Source organism: Colossoma macropomum, unplaced genomic scaffold, assembly GCF_904425465.1.
Source record: "Colossoma macropomum unplaced genomic scaffold, Colossoma_macropomum, whole genome shotgun sequence".
Taxonomy (NCBI): domain Eukaryota; kingdom Metazoa; phylum Chordata; class Actinopteri; order Characiformes; family Serrasalmidae; genus Colossoma; species Colossoma macropomum.
Genome location: NW_023494793.1, coordinates 20,427,060 through 20,452,772, shown reverse-complemented (window position 1 = coordinate 20,452,772; position 25,713 = coordinate 20,427,060). Strand labels below are relative to the sequence as shown.

Sequence of the window (25,713 nt, the reverse complement as noted above, 5' to 3'; positions counted from 1 at the left end):
CATCTCTGAGCATCAGAATCTGCTTGGGTTCAGTAAATATTCCAGTCATTCACGCTGTCAGCAGCTGTTGTTGAACTGCAGAATTCTTGGCTTAATTGGAGCATCAGGCCACAAGACCATGTCGCTGTTTGACGCAGCTGACCGACGGAGGAGCAGCACAGGCGCTACTAGCTCAGCTAGCAGGCTTCTGTGCTAATGGCTAAAACAAAGCTAAAGGCTATCACTACGCCAAGAGAGCAGCGGTTCCTTCCATACATCGCTAATGTTCGCTCCCTGAACTAACATTAACTCAGACTGTAACTGACTACACAGCAGGTGAGGGATTATTGAAAGAAGTCTGATTCAGCCATTCAGGTGAAGGGCCACCATTGGCATCTTTTACGCTATGTGTATGTTGTGTTTCCTAGTTCATTTGTGGCGTACCAATGAAACTAATACCGGTATATCACCAAGAAGTTTTGCAATATCTATAACACCCACTACCATTGCCTCACACAAATACTGGTGGTACAGATGAGCCTTTTTACTGCTGCTTATCAACCCACACTGCTGACTTCTTAAGTTAATCTACTGGTGCACATGCATGCTGCACACTCTGTGGTATCTGTATCGCCACTGCCAATACCAATACTGCACTTAAGTGCCAGTATGGGCACTGATACTGATGTGGTACCAGTGCAAAAGGATTTTAGGTAACTAACTGTATAATTAATTATGGAATTGCAGAGCAAAACGACAGCGATAACTGTAGACACTGATGGGTTAATAGAGACTACAGCAAGAAAACAAACAAACAAAATAAATAAAAAATATACACCACAATTCTCTAACACATTTAACAATTCACAAAGGGTAACAGAAGATGACAATCAAGCATGGCTGGAAAAGGTAAAAGGGACCTTCCCGAACACAATTTTACAAGACAGCTAATACACTGGAGAGACTGTCGAATCACAGTTAAAAGATGGTAAAACGGTAGAGAGCGCAGAGACTGGATGTTGGGACAGGGTGAGTGAAGTGTGGAAGGAGAGAGAGAGGCAGTGAGAGTTTATATCATTCAGGTTTCACTGACAGGTGTTTGTGCAGCTGATGAACAGCTTAGCTCAGTTTTACATCTCTCTCCTCCCAGCTGAGGAGGGAAGGATGTTTTGGAATATAAATATGAAGAGTAAGTATGAGCGCAGTGGAACAGCACAGTGCTGGAACTGGGTTAAAACGATAGTTCAACCAAAAACTAAACCCAAAAATGAAAGTTCAACCAAAAATCTCTTTGTCTTTCTCCAAATATAGTCGATCAGCCAAGACACATCTGCTGTCTAAAGTTTGCTTCTTTAGTTTTGCACAGAAGTTTAAAGGCTAATTAGCTAACAAGGATGGGAGCTTATCACTTGGTACCACTTGATTCTATCATTATACACATTCTCTATTAAAATGGACAAAAGCACAGACTAAATTCAGGCTTCATGGTGGCTGCTACTGCTGTTTTTATCTGAAATATTAGCCATTTTATAGATAATAGTATGTCACACAATGGTAGGAACCACATAAGCAAGTCTATTCGAAATTCCTTAACAAATCAACATAGTTTAATGTACGTGAAAAAATTAGACATGCAGTTTGCAAGATGCTAGTTGTAATCTACATTAGCCACACGGCTTCAACATATTATGGCTTGCTGACTTTCTTTTGTTGATCTTCACATCTACAAGGAACAAACTTAAATATGGCATCTTTTGGCAAATTGTAATAAACAAATTTGTTTGCTGATTTTAACAATGTTAAATGAAAACATGACATATAAAGTGCACCATAACCCAAATTGAACAAAATTATATGTTTATATATTTGCTCATACTGCAAATATTTGTTCAGTGTATGTGCAATATGTTTTAAAATATATGTGCTCAACATAGTTAACTGTGGCATTTTTAAACATTTGAACATATGCCAATATATGACATACACAACAAAAATGGAGATACAAGGTTTTGTTCCGACAGCAGATACAGTGTTTTGTGTCAATTTTTAATATTTACATACATGTCAAACCTATGTGGAAATATATGACAAACTATATTTGTAATTATATTATATTATATTATTTTATATTATATTATACATATTTTGAAAAATGTAAAGAAATATATTTCCTTTGTGCAGACCACATTTTCTGCTTTTTTTGTCCCCAACATGCTAACATCAGCAAATAAACAGTAATTGTGCATTAAAATGTGCAGAAGTGTGTTCTCTGTGGAGTGTGTTAACTCACAAAACCAACAAAACATGTTATTCGAGCAGGGGTGCCCAAATTTCTACATATGACTGTGTAAAGCCTCTTTTTCTGTCTGATCTGTCTCACCATGGAGCTGCTTGTCTCTTGCATGGTGGGTGTGCTGCTCTCCTCGTGCTGACGTACAGCTGCCATCCTGTCAATCTTCCGCTGACGCACCTCTTCCGTCTCGCTCCGCCCCTGCAGCGGTGCCCCGCCCACTTCTCTCATACGACTATGCAGGAGACTGGCCAGCTCGCTGTCAATCTCCGGCAAACGCTGAGCCCGCCTCACATTCTGTGCTGCAATGCATACACACACTCACACTGTACGAACTGAGTATATATACAACAAACCTGAGCATGTGTCTGATTTTCTCTTTTTATCCAGACGCCCTCTACATTGTGTTAATATTTCATGATAAATGGACAAGAGAAAATTTCAAAAGCAAACTTTAAACTTTTATTAAGAATGTTTTTTCCTTCTTCTACGTAGCCGCCATTGTGGAGACGTGATGTTTTCTTACAACAACAACATCATAGCCAGATATTCTCTAATAAAGCAGCTACAGAAACACAAATTGTTATTTTTGAATCACACATCTATGTTTTATTTGATTACCACAGAGCATGTATTATTTGGGTGGTGGATCATTCTCAGCACTGCCGTGACACTGACATGGTGATGTGTTAGTGTGTGTAGTGCTGGTACAAGTGGATCAGACACAGCAGTGCTGCTGGAGTTTTTAAACACCTCACTGTCACTGCTGGACTGAGAATTGTCCACCAACCAAAAATATCCAGCCAACAGCGTCCTGTGTGCAGCGTCCCGTGACCACTGATGAAGGACTAGAGGATGACTGTGCAGCATCAAATGAGCTATTGTCCCTGACTTTACATCTACCATTCAGACCGATATGGTAGCGGTGCTTACTAGAGTGGACAATGAGTGGACACATTGTTTTAAAACTCCAGCAGCACTGCTGTGTCTGATCCATTCATACCAGCACAACACACACTAACACACCACCACCACGCCAGTGTCACTGTAGTGCTGAGAATGATCCACCACCCAAATAATACCTGCTCTGTGGTGGTCTTGTGGGGGTCCTGACTATTGAAGAAAAGGGTGAAAGGGGGGTAATAAAGTATGCAGAGAAACAGATGGACTTTAGTCTGTAATAGTAGAGCTATTAAGTGCATCTATATGGTAAGTGGAGCTGATAAAATAGACAAAAAGTGTAGAGACAATTAGGTGTACTTAATGAAGTGGCCGGTCAGTGTATACTCACTTACGGGGACTACCACTACCAAGGACTACCACCACTGTTATTGCCAATACATAGTAGAGTTAAAGGGTGGTACCGTTGAGAGTGTGGACTGCGTTGGAAGACAGGCTGCCTCCTCTGAAACCTGAAGGAGCTTGGCTGGGCTGGACGATGTGTGAGCATGATGGAGGAAGGAGAGCAGAGGAGTTCAGGCTTTTCTGCACTGTACCACCTGTCCAACACAAGATCCAGACCAGGTTCATTTAATTTGCTTTGATTCTCTTACATACAATTCGAATCAGACAGTTCAATTTTAGATACAGCTATGAATTGGTTTGAAAGGCAGGCCATCAAACACTTCACACAAGAGTTAAAGAAACAGTGAAAGAAGGACAGTGAAAAGCTCCATTATCAATATTTTAGATTATTCCAACAGATTAAACCTATTTATCATTCTCCTTGGCTCCTTTTACTCAATAATAAGCTGTAAATTATCTTGCAATTCACTGTTGGAACAAGTGCCCTCTTCTAGGCCAGAGCCAAGCCTTTGAAACATATAGAGCCATTGAAACTAGGGACTAGCTCATTCTCACTGCTTCATGTCTATGACTCTTTTATGTAATGCATTGGCAGAAAGCATGCATCTTGCTTTTATTGTTATCCTTATCGAACTACCCGACTACACACTGCATGAACATGACAAAAGGCGTACTGACTGAAGCTTTGGAGAGTATTCAGTGGTCAGAAGGAAATAAAAGAGACAAAAAATAACCACAGGTTGAGCATACAAATAACATAAACGCTATTTCAGCTGAATAAAAGGCCACAGAATCAGCAGTCCTCCTCTATGAGCTGACCACTCAGCCAGTGACCTTTACACCACGCTTTAAACCTGTTCACAAGTCCACCCCTACATTAGCGCTCCCTCCCTGTAGATGTCTGTCAAAAGGCAGTGGGCTCTAAATGACAGCACTGGCTGCATTAATACCCAACATCCATGGGTTTAACACCAACATAAACAGCTGTAAGCATTTCACTGGCTTTGTGTATAATTATGGCTAGGTGAGGGCTGTAATTAGAGCACATAAGTAGAGTGGGGTCAGGCTGAGGGGAGCCAGTGTTAGCATGCTGCTTTTGATTGATTAGCCTCTACAGAAAACAGCAGTACTGGAGCACGCAGGCCTTTGTGCGCACATTTAAAACTGCCTCTTCAGGCTGTGGCCTGTCAAAACAGTCCAGCGCTGCGTAATTTTTTGAAGTTGAAGTTGAAGTAAGCTGCTGTCAGTCGCCAACCGCTGTCTGCATCTCCCCTATCGTACAGCACTAACCAATCTGTGAGACACGTCTTCTTTAATTGCGGCTCCTGAAATGTTGAAGGAAAGCTGCGCACACTGAGGGCTGCTGACGGCCCAATTCTGTCTACGTCAGTTGAACTGCAGCTGTGGCACAAATCTGACTATTTACCTAGAAGTGAAACAGATCAGATTTTCTACAGCTGTGTGAACACAAAAACTGGATATTTTCAAGTCAGTTTAATCTGTCAACAGTGGCTGCAATTTTCCACAATGGCTACGGTTATGCTGCTGTACACTATTATTAAATTTCATTGTGCACTCATGACAATACATGGATAACAGCCATTGCTGCTTTTCTATTTTTCTCCCAACCCACTGTCCACTGTCCGGTCTCTACCACTCTGCACTTAATGGTTGCATACTATATTTTATACTTTATTGCCAAAAGTATGTGGACACTCCTCCTAATTTCTGAGATCAGGTGTTTAAGCCACACCTCAAGCACAGAACAAAAACTATTCCACCCTGCTAGATCTGCTCTGGTCAACTGTAAGTGTTGTTATAATGAAATGGAAGTGTCTAGGAGCAACAATAACTCAGCCACGAAGCAGTAGACCATGCAAACTCACAGAGTGGGGCAAGTGCTGATGCGCATAAAAATATTCTCATCACTCACTACAGAGAACCAAACTGCCTCTGGAAGCAACATCAGCACAAGACCTGTGCATCAAGAGCTTCATGAAATGGGTTTCCATGGCCAGAGCCTTGACCTCAACCTTACTGAAGACCATTGGGATGAATCGGAAAGTAGATTGTGAGTCAGTCCTTCTCGTTGAAGAGTTGTGGAAAGGCTTCCCAGAAGAGTGAAGGCTATTATAGCCACACAGGGGGGCTCATGTAGGTATGTTGGTCAGGTGTCCACATTTTGGCCACAGAGTTTATATCATATAGTAGACTTTATTGTATAGAGTTTGTACAGTAAAGTACTGTATAGTGTTTTGTACAGAAGTTTTTTTTTGCTTTTTCCCCCAAACACATATAACTGAGAATATCATCTAGTGTCCAATTATCCAATAATGCTTTATTTTAGCAAGACAACTTTACATCATAGCTAGCCATAGTGCTGTTATCAGGCTATCTGTGAGTTACCTTATACAGGTGGACTGTACAGCTCTGTTTGTAAGCTGATAGCAGTGATTAGCTTTTCTCTTTTCCTTGTATCTTAGTATCAAGTGACTGACTTCCTCAGACCATCTTGTATTGGCTGACGCATGGATACTTCATAGTGCGTTCAACTCTGGCCACATTTTTCAACAGACATTGTTCTCATTTTTCACAGATACCAAAATGTCCTTGTGCAGCCTTAGTCATCTTTGTCACCCAGAAATCAACAGGGTCCACTGAACTCCTTGCTGTAGATAGCTGCAAACTCAAGTCACAGCAACAGGATGCCACTCTTTTAGCTAGCTGCGCCACCCAAGAGCCCCATCAGAGTGTTTCTAATTTAAGTGATGATGGAGAGTTGAGAACAAAGCACTACATGTTTTATATATGGCTGAAACATTGCTCAAAAGTGCTTTGACCCTGAGGCTGCAGCAAGCGTTCATTTATTTTACGAGGAGTTTCATTTAAAGGTCTTGCCACGGAACGCAGCCAAATCGCACAACAAAGTGCATAAAACTGTTTCTTGTCCTTTTTTAAAAGAAACATGCAACTTTCCATCCATCTTCAATATCAGCGGCAGTGTGTACATGCTTGGTTTTGCTGTTATTTCCTCCCAGAGGTGAGAAAAATCTAATAACGAAATGCTTTGAAAGGAAAATTACATGTCCAATGTAACTCCCGTGTCGTGTAATAATTACATCTGCTGTGCATAACTCTTTTATGAGATGCCGAATAGCACTTGCTAAGCACAAATTCAATATCAGCCGCAAAAAAGAAAAAGATTACCGGGGACTCAAAGGTTGTCTGTTACCTTTTCCATTCAAATACAATACATTTTTCATGTTTCACATCAATAAGTCATGGAAAGGAAAAGGCAATTCCATCTGTGATGACATGCAGTACTATTCAATATAACCCCTATTCACAAATGGCAAGACAATTTAATACTGATATTTGACACGTGTGTCTCATGTAGGACATATTATGCAAATATAACTTTTTGATTGCATGTTAAACAGACATTTTGCCAAATAAGGACATGATTTATGCTTGTAGAGGACATGAAAAAGGAAGTGTTTTGTCTTTAAACTTGCAAATATGGCACTTTTTGTGCACTTCATATTCGAAAGGATTTGAATTCTGATTGCAGGTAATGTGGCTTGGCTAGTATTGCTCATTCAGATGCAGCTAGCAAATGAATAAGGAAACATTTCTCAAGGTCAGACAGCTTTCCATCTTGGTGTTTTGACCGAAATCTGAAGAATATTGATATAATTGCATAAATACTGTGTTTGTAGGTCATTCCTTGAAGTGGCAGTTTGCCATACTGACTTCATAGAATGCAATATTAGCCCATATCTTTGCTTATTAATGGCATTTCATTGGTACAAATTTTAAATTCTAGCAGTCTATTATTTATCACAGTCCTACTTGTACAAAATTTAGCGCAATTTAGTAAGGACTTCAACTTGCAACAGTTGAAATAAAGTAGTCTCACAAGGACTAGCTGCTCCTCTGGTTCATATGTGTCATTATTTCATCTAAAATAGAGCAAAGGGGGTTCTGTAAGAAGGCGCACTCGTTCCTTATCTCACAACTGTAGCATTGTTTTGCCACAGACGGAGGAATCCACATCGCCCTCACTCCAAATGTACACCATTGTTCTGTGATTCTTCCCGTCAAAGCGGAGAGATAGGGAACGGCGTACGAATAATTATTGCGCAAATGTGATTTTACATACAAGCTTTCCCTTCAATCTCAATCTCTCTCTCTCTATTGCTAGTTCTCCCTCAACTCTGCCGGCTTAGAGTGTGCCCTGCTTATCAAGCGTTTGCAGCCGAGTGCTGGAGGAGCCAAAGGCAGGCAGAAGTAAGAAACCCTAATCTTCATTCCCTCCATCTGCCTGCATTCAACTCCTCGGCGCAGGAAAAGAGCACCCGCGCCTGACGCAGGTGAACCAGCCTGTTGCTGCGGCGATAGCTCATTAAACTGTACTGACTCTCAAAATCCAGCCACGATGCATTTGTTTATTCCATTCTTCTTTAATTAAGTCATCCATTTCTTTTTCCGAAGGATTTCGCCGTTGTTTAATTATTTGCTTGCCTGTTGGCTTCAAGCTGAAATTAATTAAAGAGGATTTGATTAGGTTTTTCCTCGTTTCGTTTTCACAAACGGCAATATGCCGACCAGCATGGGGCCAATTAAAACAGAACCTCATTAATTCCCAAAGAGAACAATCCATCCGTCAGCCATCCATCTGATCCCCGTCGAAAAACTCCGAACAGTTAAATGTCCGCACAGGAGCATCATCACCCAGCAGGATGCTCTCAGACTTTTCCACCCAATCAAAACTTGATTGAATATAATTACGACACTGATTAACATGTTAATACTTTGCTGAGAAATGCAGACCCTTAGCATGAAGTGATGAGATTACGTTGACGTATACGCGTGGACAGCTTCCTCCTTTCACTTTTCTTCCTTTCAAATCTTCTCTCGTCGCGCTCCCCCCCTTTGTCTGGTAATTGCTTTAGCCTTGACCTCCAGGAGTCTGGGACGTGCGTCGTCACGGCGATAAAAATCTCCATCAGTCTTTGAGCTGATAAATTCCAGATCTCGTGCTCAAACAGCCTAATGACCATTCCTCATTAGGAAACAAATAGGATGGACAAAAGCATTAATCCCGGATAAAGAGACAGCACAAAGCAGGCCTGAGCTCTCCTGATTCATGAATTTTGAAGGAGTTAATTGATTGCGGGTGCGAAGAGCTGGAGACAGAGACAGGCTGATTGGTATCTGACTGCTTGGCTGTGGTTTTACACGCCAGGCGTTTTATAATTGCGCTTTAGAAGATAAACAGAAAGCAGACCAGTATAAGGCGCTGATTCTGCCCTGCCTTTGGAAAGTGGAGGACAATCCAAACTCCTCATGGAGGAGCAACTTGTTCAGCTGTCAAAACAAAAGCTGTGGAACGCTGTTGCTTTAGAAACAGCTACAGTGATGAATGTCACTGTGATCACAACCAGTGTGTTATGACTTCTTAATGTCTTTCAAAGTTAGAAACCCTACAGCTTACACCTTTAACATCAACCTCTCAAACTACAGTGATTTATCGTGCCTTTGTGTCCTTGCAGCAGGCTGTCAACACCACAGCGAGATCTCGGCACAATGGCCTCATTCACACCAAACGCCACACTTATCACTTCTTCCAATGCATTTACACAAAGAGCTTGATTTCATCATCTCACTATGTAGTCTTTATTTAGCATGTCTATCAGATTTCACATCATATAATATAGGCAATTCTATCGCATATTACTTGTAGGCTAGGTTAAATACAGAAGCTGACCTTATTACTCAAGATCGGTCACGGTCGTCCAGTGACAGCAATGTTAACTTTTGGCGTTAGACGCATTATTGCATTATTGTTACTGATCTCAAGATGTATTATTCAGTAACTTTTGTGAGCTACTCAGTAACTACTATTACAAGTTTTCCATCCACATTTATTATGCAATGTTTTGTAAATCTGTCTGCAAAAGCCAGAAATTCTGGAAAATGCCTAAATATTGCAAAGAAAGTTTGTGCACTTGTATGAAGTGCAAATGTTGGTTTATCTATAAAGGAGAAATGCAGATATTTCTTTCGAAGAATAACCCATTGTACACTCTGATGTCTTATGTCTATTTTTCTATTATTATTTCTGCCTAATATATGTAAGTTTAGGTGCAATTATATGCCTCGCTACTGTAAGAATGCAATTTCCCTTCAGGATCAATAAAGTTCTTTCTATCTATCCATCCATCCATCCATCCATCCAGAACCATGAACACTTAAAGAACTCTTTGCACGATTAAATGGTTCTTTGCATTGCAAAATGGTTCTTCCGACTGATGGAGAAAGTGCTCTACATGGTTCTGTATAGCACCTTTTAGAAGGCCTCTATATAGCACCAAAAAGGGTTCTTCTACTGTAACAAGCTTGTATCATAACAATAGCAGAACCCTTCTGGTGCCATATAGAACTCTTCTGAACAAGTTTCTATATAGAACCATACACCATACATTCTCCCTTAATCTGAAGAACCATTTTACAATGCAAAGAACCCTTTAATCATGCAAAGGGTTCTTTGAGTCTTCATGGTTCTATATAGAATACTAAAGAACCCTTGAAGGACCATCATTTTAAGAGTGTAGCTAATCAAAATCATCAACACTATGTCTGGACTGACAGTCTGGCTGGACTGAAATGACAGTCTCGATGAAAAACAATGAAACGTCAGGTGATTCTCAACAGAACTAGCCTGCTTGTGGAACACAATAGTGATTTTCTTATCAGTTGAGACTAGACAGTGGCTAAAATTGAGTGGCCCTACAAAAGGTCAGATCGTGGCACACAGCTATTTAAGCACTGTTCTCTACATTGTGAAGTGCCTCACCTAAAGCTCTGTAAAATGCTTTGGTTAAGTATGTCCTCCCAGAATTGTCTGCCGCAATGCCGCAGAGATTTGGTGGGCGACAGTGACTCCAGCCCTCATTAAATGGGCCACTGCCCACTCCGCCTGAACTGTTAGTTCTTCAATCATGTACAGTTGACAGAGGGCTGTCAAAACCTCTCTATCAAGAGCTAATGAAGGTTTCAATCCTGGCCTGCATGGTGAGCGAGACTCTTGTCTTGAACTGTGCAGCGCAAGGATGTGACATCTTCAGGAGTTTGCACACAAAATTAGTTGATGGAAACAATGACTAAATCTCATTTTCATAAAGGTTCAAATCCCTCCACTGTATACACTACACACAGTGAGCGAGACTCTTGGCTCAAGCAAATGCCATCGTCTTCAGGAATTTTAATGTAAGAGTAGTTGATGGAAACATTGCTTCATTAACACTTTATTCTAAGGTACTGTTCATAAGGCCACATAGGTGTCATTCACTATAAAGGTTCCATTTGACAATTTTAATAGCCTTTATGACAGATGATGGCTATTGGAATAAGCATTTATAAAGTAGGGTTAGGTCAGTTGTCATGACAAGCTTATATAGGTGTCATGTAGCCAAATGAACAGGGGTACCCTAGGGTACCCTAGGGTAAAGTGTTACCGTATTTTCTTTCACCAATCCGTCAGAAATTCACTATCCGAAACGTTGGAATTGACACCTCACTTATAAAACTATGTGAAAACTTAAGGTTTAAGAGGTTAACATGATCAGATGTTTACTAGCAATTTAAATCTAAGTATGAGAACCACTCAAATTCATAATCCACACAGGGAGCTTGGTTTGCATCTTGCCCTATAGTGCTTGGGCCCCTACAATTGCTGCAGGTGTGTTTAGCCTGTCAAAGTTCTCAAATGTCTGTACAGTTTAACACTATTAATTGTTTATTCATGGAAGCAATCAGTTGTAAGATGGAAGGTCGAAAACAGCAGAAATATCATGTTGCTTACCAACGTTGCCGAGTCGTACGTGCAGCCTGCCTTTGACGCTGGTGTATACGTTGATGGCTGGAATGGCCCCGTGCCTGCCTGCATGCCCACTGACCAGGCTGGCGTCCTGCAGGTACTCTGTGGTAATGACCTCCAGTTCGTGACTCACCTGGACAGCGGATCGACACTGCCGCAACATATGCTGCACACAGACATACCAGCAGCTTATGACTGTTCAGCTTTTCGACACTGATGTACTAATGCATTCTACTGCCTTTCACAGCTGTTTTTCCTCTCTTCAGTTTCATATGTTTCATTCACTGATTTTATCTACTGTACATGTTTAACTGTTTGTCTTCCCATGCATAACACATGCGTACAACACATTTGTCTGTCTGTTTATAAGGACATTGAGCTAAAAGTTAATACAGGTGATTACTATTGATGATAGTACCTCACAGCCAGCGGCAGTATTCATTAAGAATCTCAGAGCAGAAATGCTGAATAGAAAACTGCACTTCTATACAGATTTTAAGTGGATTGAGTGAGTATGCATGGAAATGAGATTAACATCAATGAGGCAGTTTTCACACTTTCAATAACCAACGTGGGTGCCTAGAGGGGCCAATATTAATGCACCAAGCTAAAACGTTCACATTCCCATTAGCTTCATTGCTTCTGTATTGAATTTAACACTGTGATTAGCTAAAGACTTTAGCATAACTGTAACCAGGCGTAGAACTTCTGTGATCAAGAGTTTATCAAACAATTTACAAAATTGTTTGTAAATTTACCAAGATTGTTTATCCAGTGGTTCAATCCAGCAAGGAACGGTCATCCCGGCCAACAGGTTAGATTCATGAAGAAAACACCACCGTTCAAAAGTTTGGAATCACTTTTTATAATAATAAATTTTGTTATTCTATATACTTTAACAACTTATGCAGAGTTTAGAACTATAAACTAGAAGAAAAGTTCCTTTTAGATGTTGTATTCAATATTTCAAGATTTTTGGCAACAATAACAAATTATTTAAGGACAAATAACATACTAAAATTATCTATTAATAGCAATTTTTGTCAAGTTATTTTGCCAAATTATCACGTTATCATCACTTTCAATATGCACGGCATTATGGAGATTAATGTTATTACCTTCATGCAGTCATCTTAGAATAACCTAGAGCACTGCTCATCATTCTGGGCACATTTTAAATGTTTCCTTTATTTATTTAATTATTTATTTATCTCTCTCTCTATTTTTAATGTGTATTTTTGCAACGTATTTTAACAGATTTAACAGAAGCACTGTATATTCTAACTTTATTTTGCATAATAAAACAATATTATAAAATAAATATAATACAATTTTGACAAAAATGAGGGCTTACAACATTTCTCCTGTGTATTTTTTTGCACTTTCTGAAACTTTATTCAAATTTTAAACTGTATTTGCTTTTTGTGTGTGTTTGCTTTTATTTTATTTTTTTCTTAGACGCAGGCAAGGCTGGTTAGCATGCTCGCCGGTTAGCATTCATGTCACTATTCCTTTTTTTACACTCTCACACAGCAGGTTAACCAACTGTCATAGTTGAGACAATAGCACAGCATTACTATCTATTGTGACTTTTAAAAAAATATAGGTGTGAGTAACAATGGGATTTATATGAGACAATATATAAAGATGTTAAAAAAAGTTCATAAATACAATAATAGATTTTAGTTTAAATGTTTTCTCTTAAATTGTGTTCTGCTGTCACCTAATAAAATAGACTCTGATGGAAATCTTTACATGCAATTTTCTCAGTTTTGGCTTTTCGGAGGTGGCGATCATTAACAATGTCATATCTGGTTTCTGATTGAGGTTTCTTTAAAAATATTCAAAATGTAATAGGTAAGGTAGTAAGAGGAAACACCAAAAGCCTGAAAATTCATGCGAGGTGTTCTGCAGTCACCAAACACATAAACTTTAGCCACTTTACACAGGGCTAATATATTACTATCTTTTTAAACATCTGCCACTATATTGCTTTAGTATTATTAATAACTTTAACTCCAAACATCTGAACAGTAGTGTAGCTTACTTTCAATGGTAGATTCAGTTGATTCTAATATTTCCTGTTTTTAAGTAGGTCATAAGTAAACATTTTAATCTCTGATTATGATACTTAAGTTAGACTATACATCTTAAGACCTTAAGTGTCTTTGAACCCAAGACAATGATTCACCCTCAAATGCAGTCATGATCAGGCAGTGAAACATCAGGATTAGTTTTGAATCCTTCTCTGACTGACTGATGAAACCGGCTGTGGTTTCTAACTCCATTTCCGAGACAATGAAATCAGCTGGTGGGGCAGTTTTATCTCCAACAAATGGACAGTTATTACACTTCCTTAAACACAATTGAAACTCATCTGCATCAACGGCATTGGATACCTTAAAGCTACATGCTAATTAAAGAGAGAATTGTACTATTAACTGTGCAATTGTACCGATAATTGTGAAAGAGCTCGTAGCTATGAGATATGCGACTTAAAGTGATTCAGTCAGCCAAATTCATTGCAGATGTTCACAACGCACACTTCAGAATGGTCTTCCACAATGATTGACATGTTCCTGTCTCTTCCACTGTCAGATGTAATTCATAGCTGTCTAACCAAGCTGGCCTCCTGTGGTGGACAGTGGTGAAGGACAATGCTACATCACTGGCCTACAGATTAGTGCTATTTTTTGAGAATCACAAATGAAGTTGCCAGTTTATTACATTGTACCAGCACTCACTAGGCCATTTTATCAGAAACACCATATAGGTGCACTTAATAGGCATACTTGTTGATGTACAATTTATCAGCCACCATTTACCCTGTCCATCAATGCAAAGGGGCCACCAATAGACCACCAATTATCCTAGCAATTATCTCAGCATATTCATCATCCATTTGATGGATGGGGCAGAGGGGGGCCGATAAACTGTGCAGCAAAAAAGCAACTGGGTCATTATGTTGTTTATATGTAGCTCAAGTGTAAAATGTAGTCTGTTCTATTGAACAAAATCAGTAAAGTTATAACACCACTGAAATCTGGGTTTTTCTAAAATAACTACTGCTGATAATCCACGTACACTTTAGTGTCAAAGTCACTTTGTACATAGAAAATTACAAATAATGCATTGGTGTTATTTAATTTCATTTGTAAATAGTACAAAGCCAACACATCAAATGTTAAAACTGAGAAACTTTACTGTCTTTTGAAAAATACATGATCATTTTGACTTTGACACCAGCAACATGTTTCAAAACAGTTGGGACAGGGGCATGTGTTGCATCACCTCTTCCTTTAACAACACTCTGTAAGCGTTTGGGAACTGAGAAGACCAACTGCTATAGTTATGAAAGTGAAATGTTTTCCCATTCTTGCTTCATATAGGATTTCTTTTACTATGGAGCCGTGCTATTTTAATATGTGGTGTGGCATTGTCTCACTAAAATGAGCAAGGCCTTCCCTGAAAAGACGTCACCTGGATGGCAGCATATGTTGCTCCAAAACCTGTATATATGGTTCAGCATCAATGGTGCCTTCATAGATGTGCAAGTCATCCATGCCATGTGCACTAAGGCAACCCCATACCATCAGGGATGCTGGCTTTTGAACTGTGCACTGATAAGAAGCCAGATGGACCCTCTCCTCTTTAGCCCGGAGGACACAACATCCAGAATTTTCAGAAAGAATTTGAAATTTTGATTCGTCGGACCACAGAACATTTTTCCACTTTGCCCCAGTCCAACTTAAATGAGCTCTGGCCCAAAGAAGACAATTCTGGATCCTGTTCATATATGGTTTCTTCCTTGCATTACTGGATGCAGCGACAAATTGTGTTCACAGACAATGGTTTTTGGAAGTGTTTCTGAGGCCATTCAGTGATTTCCACTAAAGAACTTTGTCTGTTTTTAATGCAGTGCTGCCTGAGGGCCTGAAGATCATGGCCAGCCAATGCTGGTTTTAGGCCATGTCCCTTGCAAACAAAGATTTCTCCAGATTCTCTGAATCTTTTAATGATATTATGTACCACAGATGATTAAACCCCCAATTTCTTTGCTATTTTATACTAGAAGTTTTTTTATACCGAACAGCTGTTGCAAATTAACCTAATTAATTGTGAGATGTTCTATGAGGTGTTTTTTAGCACTATCCCACTTTACCAGTCTTTTGTTACCCTGTCCAAACTTTTTTGAAATGTGTTGCTGGCATTAATTCAAAATGACCATATACTTTTCAGAAAGCAATACAATTTCTCGACATTTCAACATGTAATATGTTGTCTTTGTACTTTTTTTCAAATAAATGCAGGGTTTAAATGATTTGCACTTCACTGCATTCTAATTTTATTTATATTTTGCACAGCATTCCAACTTCTTTGGAAACAGTGTTGTATAATTCCAACTGAAAAACAAGCATTAAATATGTTGTTACAAATAAAAAAATAACACCACAGCATCTGTAAAGTCAGGGCTGCGACATGTTTTTCATGCACTACATCAAAAAGATTTATCATAGCTTTTGTTGGTTAATTAAGGCATGGAAGAAATAATACACAGACATCAACCTTCTGTGGTTTATTCTGATTTTGTACTCCTTTTATGGCTTTTGTGACACCTTTTGCAACAGCAATGGCAGGAAAATCCAACTGTAAACTTACAAAGTGTGCCTATATGGCAGATTTTTCTGATAACCACTGAGTGTAGGTCCAAGAAACTTGTTTCTAATAAAGTGGCAACTTAGCATATCATTGCTGTTGGAATGTTAAACATTTTTGTTGTTTTTTATTTTTTCATGACTATAAAACACCATCTGGCTTTAACATTGTGCTAAAATGTCATGATGAATGCAGAAATAGAAATAGTCAAAAATGACAAATGATAATCAGATCTTGTTCCTTTAACTTCTATTCAGAGTTAAAGATGTTTTTCCTTCTCCTTTTTGGAGTTACCTTTGTGGAGATACGAGGTTTCTGTCCGGATGTGTTGCATCCAGGTTCTACATGCATGATTAACGTGCTCTTGATGAGCTATTCCTCCTGCACACAGTCTTTGGACTGAAAAGTGTGATTGATCCAAGGACGGCACTCCTCTTTGGAGATGTTTCACAAATGTGGTAAATAATGTATAAATCTAAATGCGCTGAGAGTGTCTATGTTGACAGATCGACATACAAATCAACATCAAAGCTCAAAAGCATTTTCTGCCTCGTGTTTTTGATGTGTCACTCAGAAAGATCAGAACTTGCTGAGTTAGGCCGAGGCTACGTGCTCTCCGTCTGGCTGTTGACTAGACACTTGTGACCAACCAACAAACAAACAAAAACAAACACAAACACAACAAACAGTCCACGTGTGCGTCACAATCAGTTGACAAATGCCACAATCTGATGACAAGCGGCTGTGGATTTATCAGAAACCCGATCTGCTCCTCTGTGATTTGGGAAAAGGTCAGCGCGGCAGTTCTGCACCATCAGTCCAATGATGTGGACACGTAGGTCTCTGCTTATGTTTTGTTTTTGTATCTGGTGCTTTCTAACCTTTATTCAACATCTGGTGTTAAACAGACGACTACTGAAAAGAACGATAGCGCTGGGCAGATGGCCAAGCACTGTAGTCACAGACTGAAAGTCTGGGAAAGCTATCTAAGAGGCCTGTTTAAACCATTACCCAAAAGCTCTCAAATCCATAGCTCATAAATTCTGCAGCAGACTGCTGTCCCAGCTCACCTGGACGAAGATCAGACATAAAACATTCATAGCGATGAGGGACTCGAAGTACAAAGAACTCCGCACAGTTTAACACCTGCTTCGAGTCTGTCAAGAATGGAGGAAAGCTTGTCTCAGACACTCGATTACCCAGCCTCAGCTTTTCAGCGCTGTTTAGAGTGCTGGTGGTGGAGAACTAGATTCAGAGCCTGAAGTTGAAAGTGTTGCTTGTCTCAGGGTGGTGGTAGCCAGGTATTGTTCAGTGATAAAGGAGAGAAGCTGTTTATTTTGCCTTAGGTGTGTTTGTAGTGATTAGAGCTGGTCTCAGCAGCATTTTACGAAAGTTCTTGGTTCAACTATGCTCCGTTTTAAAGAAAACAGTAAAAAGAAAATGCAGTGACTACAAAATCAATGACAAAAACAAGGTCTTTGAATTGCCTGTATACAGTTGTATGCAAAACTTTGGGTACCCTTGGTTAAATAACATGTTTTGTGGATTTTCTAAGTGAAAATAAGTTAATGCATCCTCTACACAGAACACACTTCTGCACATTGTAATGCAGTTACTGTTTGTTTGCTGAACATGCTGGAGGAGAAAAGTTAAATGTAGCTTGTGTAAAATATGCCACATTTTATGCTTTATTCTTTCCAATATGTTAAACCAGATCAGTGGAAAACTAATGCCATATTTAAGTTTGCTCCCTGTAGAGGATGTGTTACATTAGTTTCCCTGAGAAAGTCAACAAAACATGCAATTTGACCAGGGTGCTCAGACTAACACGTTTTCCGAATGCTTACCAGTTTACCATGTAAGATGGCCCTCTAAAATTAAATGCTCAATCAAGCATTCAATTACCATATAAGAAGAAATACATAGCAAAAAATACATCCCTTACACAAAACTGCAGCCTGTTTGTATAATGCAGTTCAAAAATTTCCAACAAAATAAACCTGTAATTCTGGTATAAAACTTAGGTAGCTACTCATTATTCTTATGTGAACATTATATCACTGCTATCACATGACCTATTTATCTTTCCTACTTACTTAATGTCTATGATATTTCAAGTTAAATAGGTCACAGAATCAGTTTGGCTTAGTCCTTTTTTTTTCCTGCAATAGATGATACAGCTTTTCAGCGCTGGTACCAGCTTGATACTGATACTGGTAATTGGATGGGTGCCATCTCTAGCTTACAGTGCATTGTCACAGGTCAGATCAGACCCATTATATCAGAAAAAAAAACTCATTCACAGAAACATGTGTGGTGTTACTAATACCCACAACTTAGTTCAGCCTGTCTCAGGAGTGTTTGTGGTAGCTATAGTTCAGTGTCGTACCTTCAGTTCCACAGCAGCAGAGCCAATGAGCAGCAGTGAGTCACTGTCCCACACGTCTATCTGCAGTGAGTGAAGCGCCAGGTAGCGCAGGAACCACACTCGCTCTCCCGGCTTCAGAAACGCCGGATCCACGCGATACTGCAGCTGCAGACCAGGACATCCTGATATATACACAAACACAGTTATAAAGAGGAGCTGGTAAACAATAACAACCATTCAAAAGTTTGGATAATGCATTTTTAAATTATATAAACTGGGTAGTAGATAAATGTACAGAATGACTATAGATAAAATTACAGTTGCATTTTCTGAAGGAAATACTGTGTGTGAAAAGAAAGAAAGAAGGGAGGGAATAAAGTAAAGAAGAAAGAAAGAAAGAAAGAAAGAAAGAAAGAAAGAAAGAAAGAAAGGAAGGAATAAAGTAGGGAAGAAGGGATGAAGGAAAGAAGGAAAGAATTAAAAATGAAAAATTTAAAGAAGAAATAGAAAGAAAGAAAGAAAGAAAGAAAGAAAGAAAGAAAGAAAAAGAAAACAAAGAAACAAAGAAAGGAGGGAGGGGTAAAGTAGGGAAAAAGGAAGGAAAGAAGGAAGGAATGAAAAAGAACAAAGGAAAGAAAGATGGAAAGAGATGGGAAAGAGATACAGATCAGAGAGAACAAAATGAGAAAGAATGAGAGTGAGAAAGAGATGACAGAGAAAGAGAGAGAGAGAGAGAGAGCAATGAGGACAGAGTGAGAGAGAGACACAGAGAAACAGTTATAAAGAGGAGTTAGTAAAATAATACGGTGCCCTTGAGCGCTCATAACTACAAGCACGCTGGACAAATGACACGATGCATAACCACCTCGATAAATGTTACAGAACAATTTGATTAAACACCTTCGCAGGCAGAGCAGCAGAATATTCCTGCAGTGAATGTATGCAACCGCCGTGCATGTATTACCCTCTCATATAAATTCCCTTCAGATGCATCCTGATGAATTTCCGCCACAGGAAAGAGGGCTTTTACGGCTGAAGCAGTCAAGGACACTTCCAAATCACACCAAGCAGAGCTGCTTCAGACATAAACCTGTGCAGATTGAGCTGTAACTTTACACACCCCTTTATGCAGCCTCGCTCTTTTTCACACACTCTCAATGTCTCTATAAACTCCTGTCAGTCACGCTGCAAACGTGGCGTTCTGGCAATAGTTGCCCCATGACAGTGTGTAAGCTCACGTTTGGTGAGTAAGCACTCACATGAGTGATTTCTGCTGCGTGTTAGTGACTAGCAGGATCAAATCCTCAAGGCTGTGTCATAAAAAGCCCACTCTAAAGTCAGCAAGAGCCTCCACACTGACATCTTACTCATGCATCTTTTCAATGCTGCATCTGCCTGGACTGACCTGCGGCACAATAGCTGCAGCCAAATGTGCTGGACGAAGAGCTACACTATCACACAAAAGTGGAATCACCATACCAAAGTTTGGAATCAATGTTTTCCCTATTATTATATATTTGGTTGCAGATAAAAGTATTAAATGGTTACAAGATGCGAGTCCTGTAACTGGGTCATTCTCTTTTTGGAGTGGGAATTCAGGTGGATACATTTTTTTTTAATTTCTTCCATCCCAAAACTAAATAATCTTAATATGTCCATTAACATCTCCTATTATCAAATATGCAAAAAGGAGAGCTAAATGCCAACCATATTTTACAGTCACTGGTGTTATATTAATATGGTGTAACACCAGTGACTGTGACTCCAATGAAATTCTGGTTAAAACTGAGGATTTTGTAAATTGGCTGACTCATTGGCGGTCAGGTCACCTTGTGCAACTATTTAAAATCGGTAATAAAAATAATATATGGCATTATATTGACAACATTTTAATAACCCAGCCATTAAAGCACATAACACCGGTGACACATAGAAGTTATGTGCTGCCTGATAAACAAAATTATTAATAAATCAATGAAATGTATTGAGCAAGTGTGGACTGGCCTGAAAGGTCATTCGTTACTGTATTCAGCAAAGTCAAACGAAGTGTGCTTACTTTTTAAGTTAACGTTTTGTCCAATTAAATGTTTCTGAGGTGTCAGTATAGCCAAGTTAAAATGAAATCACAGCAAGACCAGCAATGCTACAGGCATAAACAGCACAGAGCTTCAGCAGACCTGAGACTGTGGCTGCATAATGACTCCTCGAAAAAGCCCTGTTGTTAAGAGTTGAAATCTACATAGAAAATGCAACCAGATGACCAACTACCAGTCAAACATCACTGTCTGCTCCTAACAGACTTGCTTTAACTGGTTTATACATTATATTCTCTTTGTAACTGGATTGTGCCCTCAGTAGGCTGAGCAGGTAGCAGAAAGCTAACAGACCTCAAGGTCAAACTTTAAATGAAGCATTACTTACAAACAGAAACATACTAAGTAAAAAATGTTATATACATATCTGGTACAAGCTTAAAATGTCCATATGTAAACTACAGCTGACAAATAGCACTGAGATAACCAGGCTAGCTTGACGCTAACATAGCTAGCTACCATGGTGAACATACGAAGAGCATTATCATAGCACTGGATTTCTACATTAGGTATTGCTGTGTAATGGCACTGCTTTATGGTTTTCTGAAACCATCTTTTTTGAAGTGACTTTCTTAGCATCAGTAATTTGTGTATGCTATAAATAGGATCTTCCGACTAAAGTGTTTCTCTCACGCAGGTTTCTGTTGGCATCAGTTAAGCTACAGACATCGGCACACCAATTTTCGAGCATCCCAACAATAAGGACTATTGATTTTTTTAATTCATTCTCATGTTTCTATCATGTTATGATGTTCTAAGCTTTCAACATACAGCATGTTTATCTGTTTACGCTCGCCGGAAGTTCTGTCCATAAGTCACTTGAAACATCATGGGTCGCAGGAATAAAGTGGACAGCAAAGTGGAGTGCTTAGAGCCCTTTTACTCATAGTAAAATCACTGTAATACACAGCTATAAGTTATTTATAAAACAACGACAACATAAATCATGATAAAATACATACAATATATATGCACATTTTTTTGTTTAATTTTGAATTAAAATATAACGTGTAATGTGTAAGTGTGTTCTCTGTAGAGGATGTGTTAACTTATTTTCATTTCATTTTTATTTGACCCAACTTTTGCATATGACTGTAATAATGAAATCATCATAATATAACAGTATCTAATGCAGAAACCTTTGCCTTAAAAATAGTTTTTGCTCACCAAATTACCAGTGCAACACTAGTGTTAAATTTCTGCTAGCATCTCAATTGATTTCCTGTGTTGTTTTAGCATCAAGCTAACAGTGCCACACATTCACCAAAACACAGACATTTGAAGTGTTTAATAAGAAGTGTTACTTTTAGAGGGTATTTTTAAAGAGTGACATACCCAAAACAGAAGGCTTATTATTCCTAAACTGTAAAAAATGGTGAATTATTTAGTACCAACTGAAGAAAACAGTTCACAGTTTACTGTTCACCTCTTCTTATTATATGTTTAATAACATAACAAAACAAAACGTATTATATGATAAATGATTCTAAGTTTTGGAAGTGTACTGTACAGTGTGCACTATAGTTGCACTGAGTGGGCAGGGGGCGCTGGGGGGGCTGCTCTCTGCTCTGCTGCTGTCAAAAATATATATCTTTTATAGATCATATCATGTTCGCTCATATAGCTCCTCAGACAGGGGGCTGCAAGTAAGAGCATGTTTAACAGCTGAGTAACACCCCACACCCCCAGCACCTCGATTGCTGTGCATCTCTCTCTTTCCCTCTCTTTCTCTGTCCCACATGTTCATTCCTTGTCCTGCTGCCTGCCTCCGTTTCTCCATCGCCTCTCACTGCTCGCACCATTAACTCTCTCAGCAGGCAGGCAGAGAACTGCTGGGATAACAGCGCACAGAGAGAGAGAGAGAGAGAGAGAGAGAGAGAGAGAGAGAGAGGGAGAGAGAGAGAGAGACAGAGGGAGAGAGAGAGAGGCAAAGAGAACAGAGAAAAATAAAAGGAGAGTGAGATAATAAAGGGAGACGGAGAAAGGGAAAAAGAGAAACAGGCAGAAGGAGATGGAAAGAGATGGGAAAGAGAGAAACAGATAAGAGAGAACAAAATGAGAAATAATGAGAGTGAGAAAGAGATAAAATCTAAAACTGGGAAAGATTGAGAGTATATATATATATATATACTGATCAGGCATAACATTATGACCACCTCCTTGTTTCTATGCTCATTGTCCATTTTATCAGCTCCACTTACTACATAGGTGCACTTTGTAGTTCTACAGTTACAGACTGTAGTCCATCTGTTTCTCTGCCTACTTTGTTAGCCTCTTTTTACCCTGTTCTTCAGTGGTCAGGACCCCCACTACAAGGTGGCCTGACAAGGTAGGAGTGTCTAATAGAGTGGACAGTGAGTGGACACAGTGTTTAAAAACTCCAGCAGCACTGCTGTTTCTGATGCACTTGTACCAGCACAACACACACTAACACACCACCACCATATCAGTGTTACTGCAGTGCTGAGAATGATCCACAACCCAAATAGTACTTGCTCTGTGAGGTTCCTGTGGGGGCCCTGACCACTGAAGAACAGGGTAAAGTATGCAGAGAAACAGATGGACTACAGTCTGTAATTGTAGAACTACAAAGTGCACCTATGTTGTAAGTGGAGCTGATAAAATGGACAATGAGCGTAGAAACAAGGAGGTGGTCATTTTATGCCTGATCGGTGTATATATACATACATATATAGAGTCCAATTAGCTTAACTGCATGTTTTTGGACTGTGGGAGTAAACCGGAGTAGCCAGAGGAGACCCACGCAGACACGGGGAGAACATACAAACTCCACACAGAAATGACCCTAGTCGCCCAGCCGGGAATCGAACCCAGGCCATTCTCGCTGTGAGGCAACAGCGCTACTCACTGCACCACCGTGCTGCCCCATATACATACATACATACATACATACATACATACATACATACATACACATATACATATATATATATATATACACAAAAATAAATATAACGAAAGCGGGAGAGAGAGAGAGAGAGGAAAAGAAAGAAAGAAAAAGAAAAGAGAGAGGGAACAAGAAACAGAGTGAGAAACAAAAACGACAAAAGACAAAACCGAGAAAAGAGTAGGAGAGAGAGACGGAGAGATGAGAAAGACAGACAGATAGAAAGAAATGGAAGGAGATCAGAAAGAAAGAAAGATGAGAGAACAAAATTGGGACAAAGAAGAATCAGAGAGAAAAGGAGAGAAAAAAACAACAAAGAGGAGGAGACAGAAAGAGAGAAACTGGGAAAGATTAAGGGTGAAATATGTAAAAAGAGGGGGCGAGAGAAAGATAGAAAGACAGACAGACAGACAGATAGACAGAAAGAAAGAAAGAAAGAAAGAAAGAAAGAAAGACAATAAAAAACAAAAATAGAGAAACAAAGAAAGAGAAAAGAGGGAGCAAAAGAGAGACAAAACTAAGAAAGTAGGAGAGAGAAACAGAGAGATGGAGAAAAACAGAAACAGAGAGAGATGGACAAACACAGAGAAAAAGAGAAACACAGACAGACAGAAAAAGATGAGAAAGAAAGAGAGAATGGAGAAAGGGATCAAAAGACAAGAGAAACAGAAAGAAAGAAAAAGAAGAGAGAACAAAAGAGACAAAACACAGAAAACGAGTGGGAGAGAGACACAGAGAGATGAGAAAGAGAAAAAGAGAAAAACAGACAGAGAGACAGAAAGAGATGAAAAAGAAAACAAAAAAGGGGAAAAAAAGAGACAAAACAGAGAAGAGGAGTCAGAGACAGATAGAAAGATGGAAAACAAGAAAAAGAGAAAGACAGAGTCATAAAGAGATGGAAAGAGATGAGAAAGCGAGAGAAACACGAGAGAGAACAAAATTGGGACAGAGAAGAATGAGAGAAAAAGAGTAAAAAACAAAGAGATGGAGACAGAAAAGAGAGAAATAGGGAAAAATGAATGAAGTATGGAGAGAGAGAGAGAGAGAGAGAGAGAGAGAGAGAGAGAGAGAGACAGACAGAGAGACAGAGAGAGACTTCTGATTGTGTTTTCAGCTTGTACGTTTGTGCAGCTCCATAAATGATCAGTGTATTATAGGCTTTATTGTTCGGTGCCACAAAGCTTAGCACACACATAAACACAGTTTGGACTGAGTAATGATGCTGAGCCTGGCGCAGTTTGTGGAAACACTCTCTACCCATTCATTATTCCAAAAGGTTGAACTGCCAAATGCACGTGGCAAGCAGGCCCACAAATATCATTGCTCCTAATAACTAAGGAAAAACAAAAGTGGAATTTCATTGCAGGATCTGTTGATTTGTGGGTCACAGTTAATACAAATAAATGGCAGGCACATAAGGGGGAAGCTAATGAGTGTTTTTGGCAGGAGAACGGACCCGCTGTGCCAGATCGGATATCTCACCAACAGCAAGAGCAGCAGCAAGTCGCTCAGCTTCAGCTCCCTGCTCTTGCGCAGGTCCACTGTGTTTGAGGAGCAATCCCTGGACCCTGGCCAAAAGCTAGTATATTAACTGCTCATTTCCTGTCCTTCATAAAAGAGGGCTTTCTCATGTGTGAAACAGGAACAGTTTTCTTGCTTGAAGTGAGTTACTTTTGATCCTGAACAGGTTGAGCAAGCTCTAGACTGAGCTACTTCCAGAGATTTTAAAGGTGATTGTAGTTTTCATACCTAATATCCTTCAACAGCTGCATAGAAGAGTCAATATTAATGCCCAGAGTTAAGGTGCCCATTTGTCTATGCCGGACTTCTGTGCTCAGTTCCACTACATTAGTGGTCCAAATCCTGGTCCTCAAGTCCTGTCCTGCATATTCTGGCATTTTCCCCACTGTAACCTGATCCAACAAGTCAGCTAATTGAACGATCCATGCTTTACCCACAAAAGTGTTCTATCACCTCAGTTGTTAAAGTTGGGCAGTTACAGCTTCCTCTGTTTTTTTGGAGACTTGCTTTCAGTTTTTTTTTTAAACAAATCTGCAGGTATATTATTCCATGCTTCTTGTAAACACCTTCAAAGTTCAGTCTTAGAAGTTCACCTGCAGTCTTAGATGGCTGCATTTTCTGTTTCTCAGGTTATTAATTTTTTTCTACACCCTTTCAGTAATGTTCAGGACTAGACTCTGAGGTGGTCAGTCCACTGTTCTGAGAACACCA

The 25,713-nt window shown here is 39.5% G+C and overlaps 1 protein-coding gene across 1 annotated transcript in view; it reads right to left on the bottom strand.

Annotated features, from left to right (window-relative positions):
- nphp4 (nephronophthisis 4) overlaps positions 1 to 25,713 on the bottom strand; it is a 262,276-nt gene that overhangs the window by 35,747 nt on the left and 200,816 nt on the right. Inside the window, exons 16-19 of the mRNA XM_036578771.1 lie at positions 18,502 to 18,662; positions 11,442 to 11,622; positions 3,634 to 3,768; positions 2,360 to 2,571 (exon numbers count right to left, since the gene is read on the bottom strand). Of these exons, the coding sequence (XP_036434664.1) occupies positions 2,360 to 2,571; positions 3,634 to 3,768; positions 11,442 to 11,622; positions 18,502 to 18,662 (689 nt within the window). The remainder of the gene's footprint in view (positions 1 to 2,359; positions 2,572 to 3,633; positions 3,769 to 11,441; positions 11,623 to 18,501; positions 18,663 to 25,713) is intronic.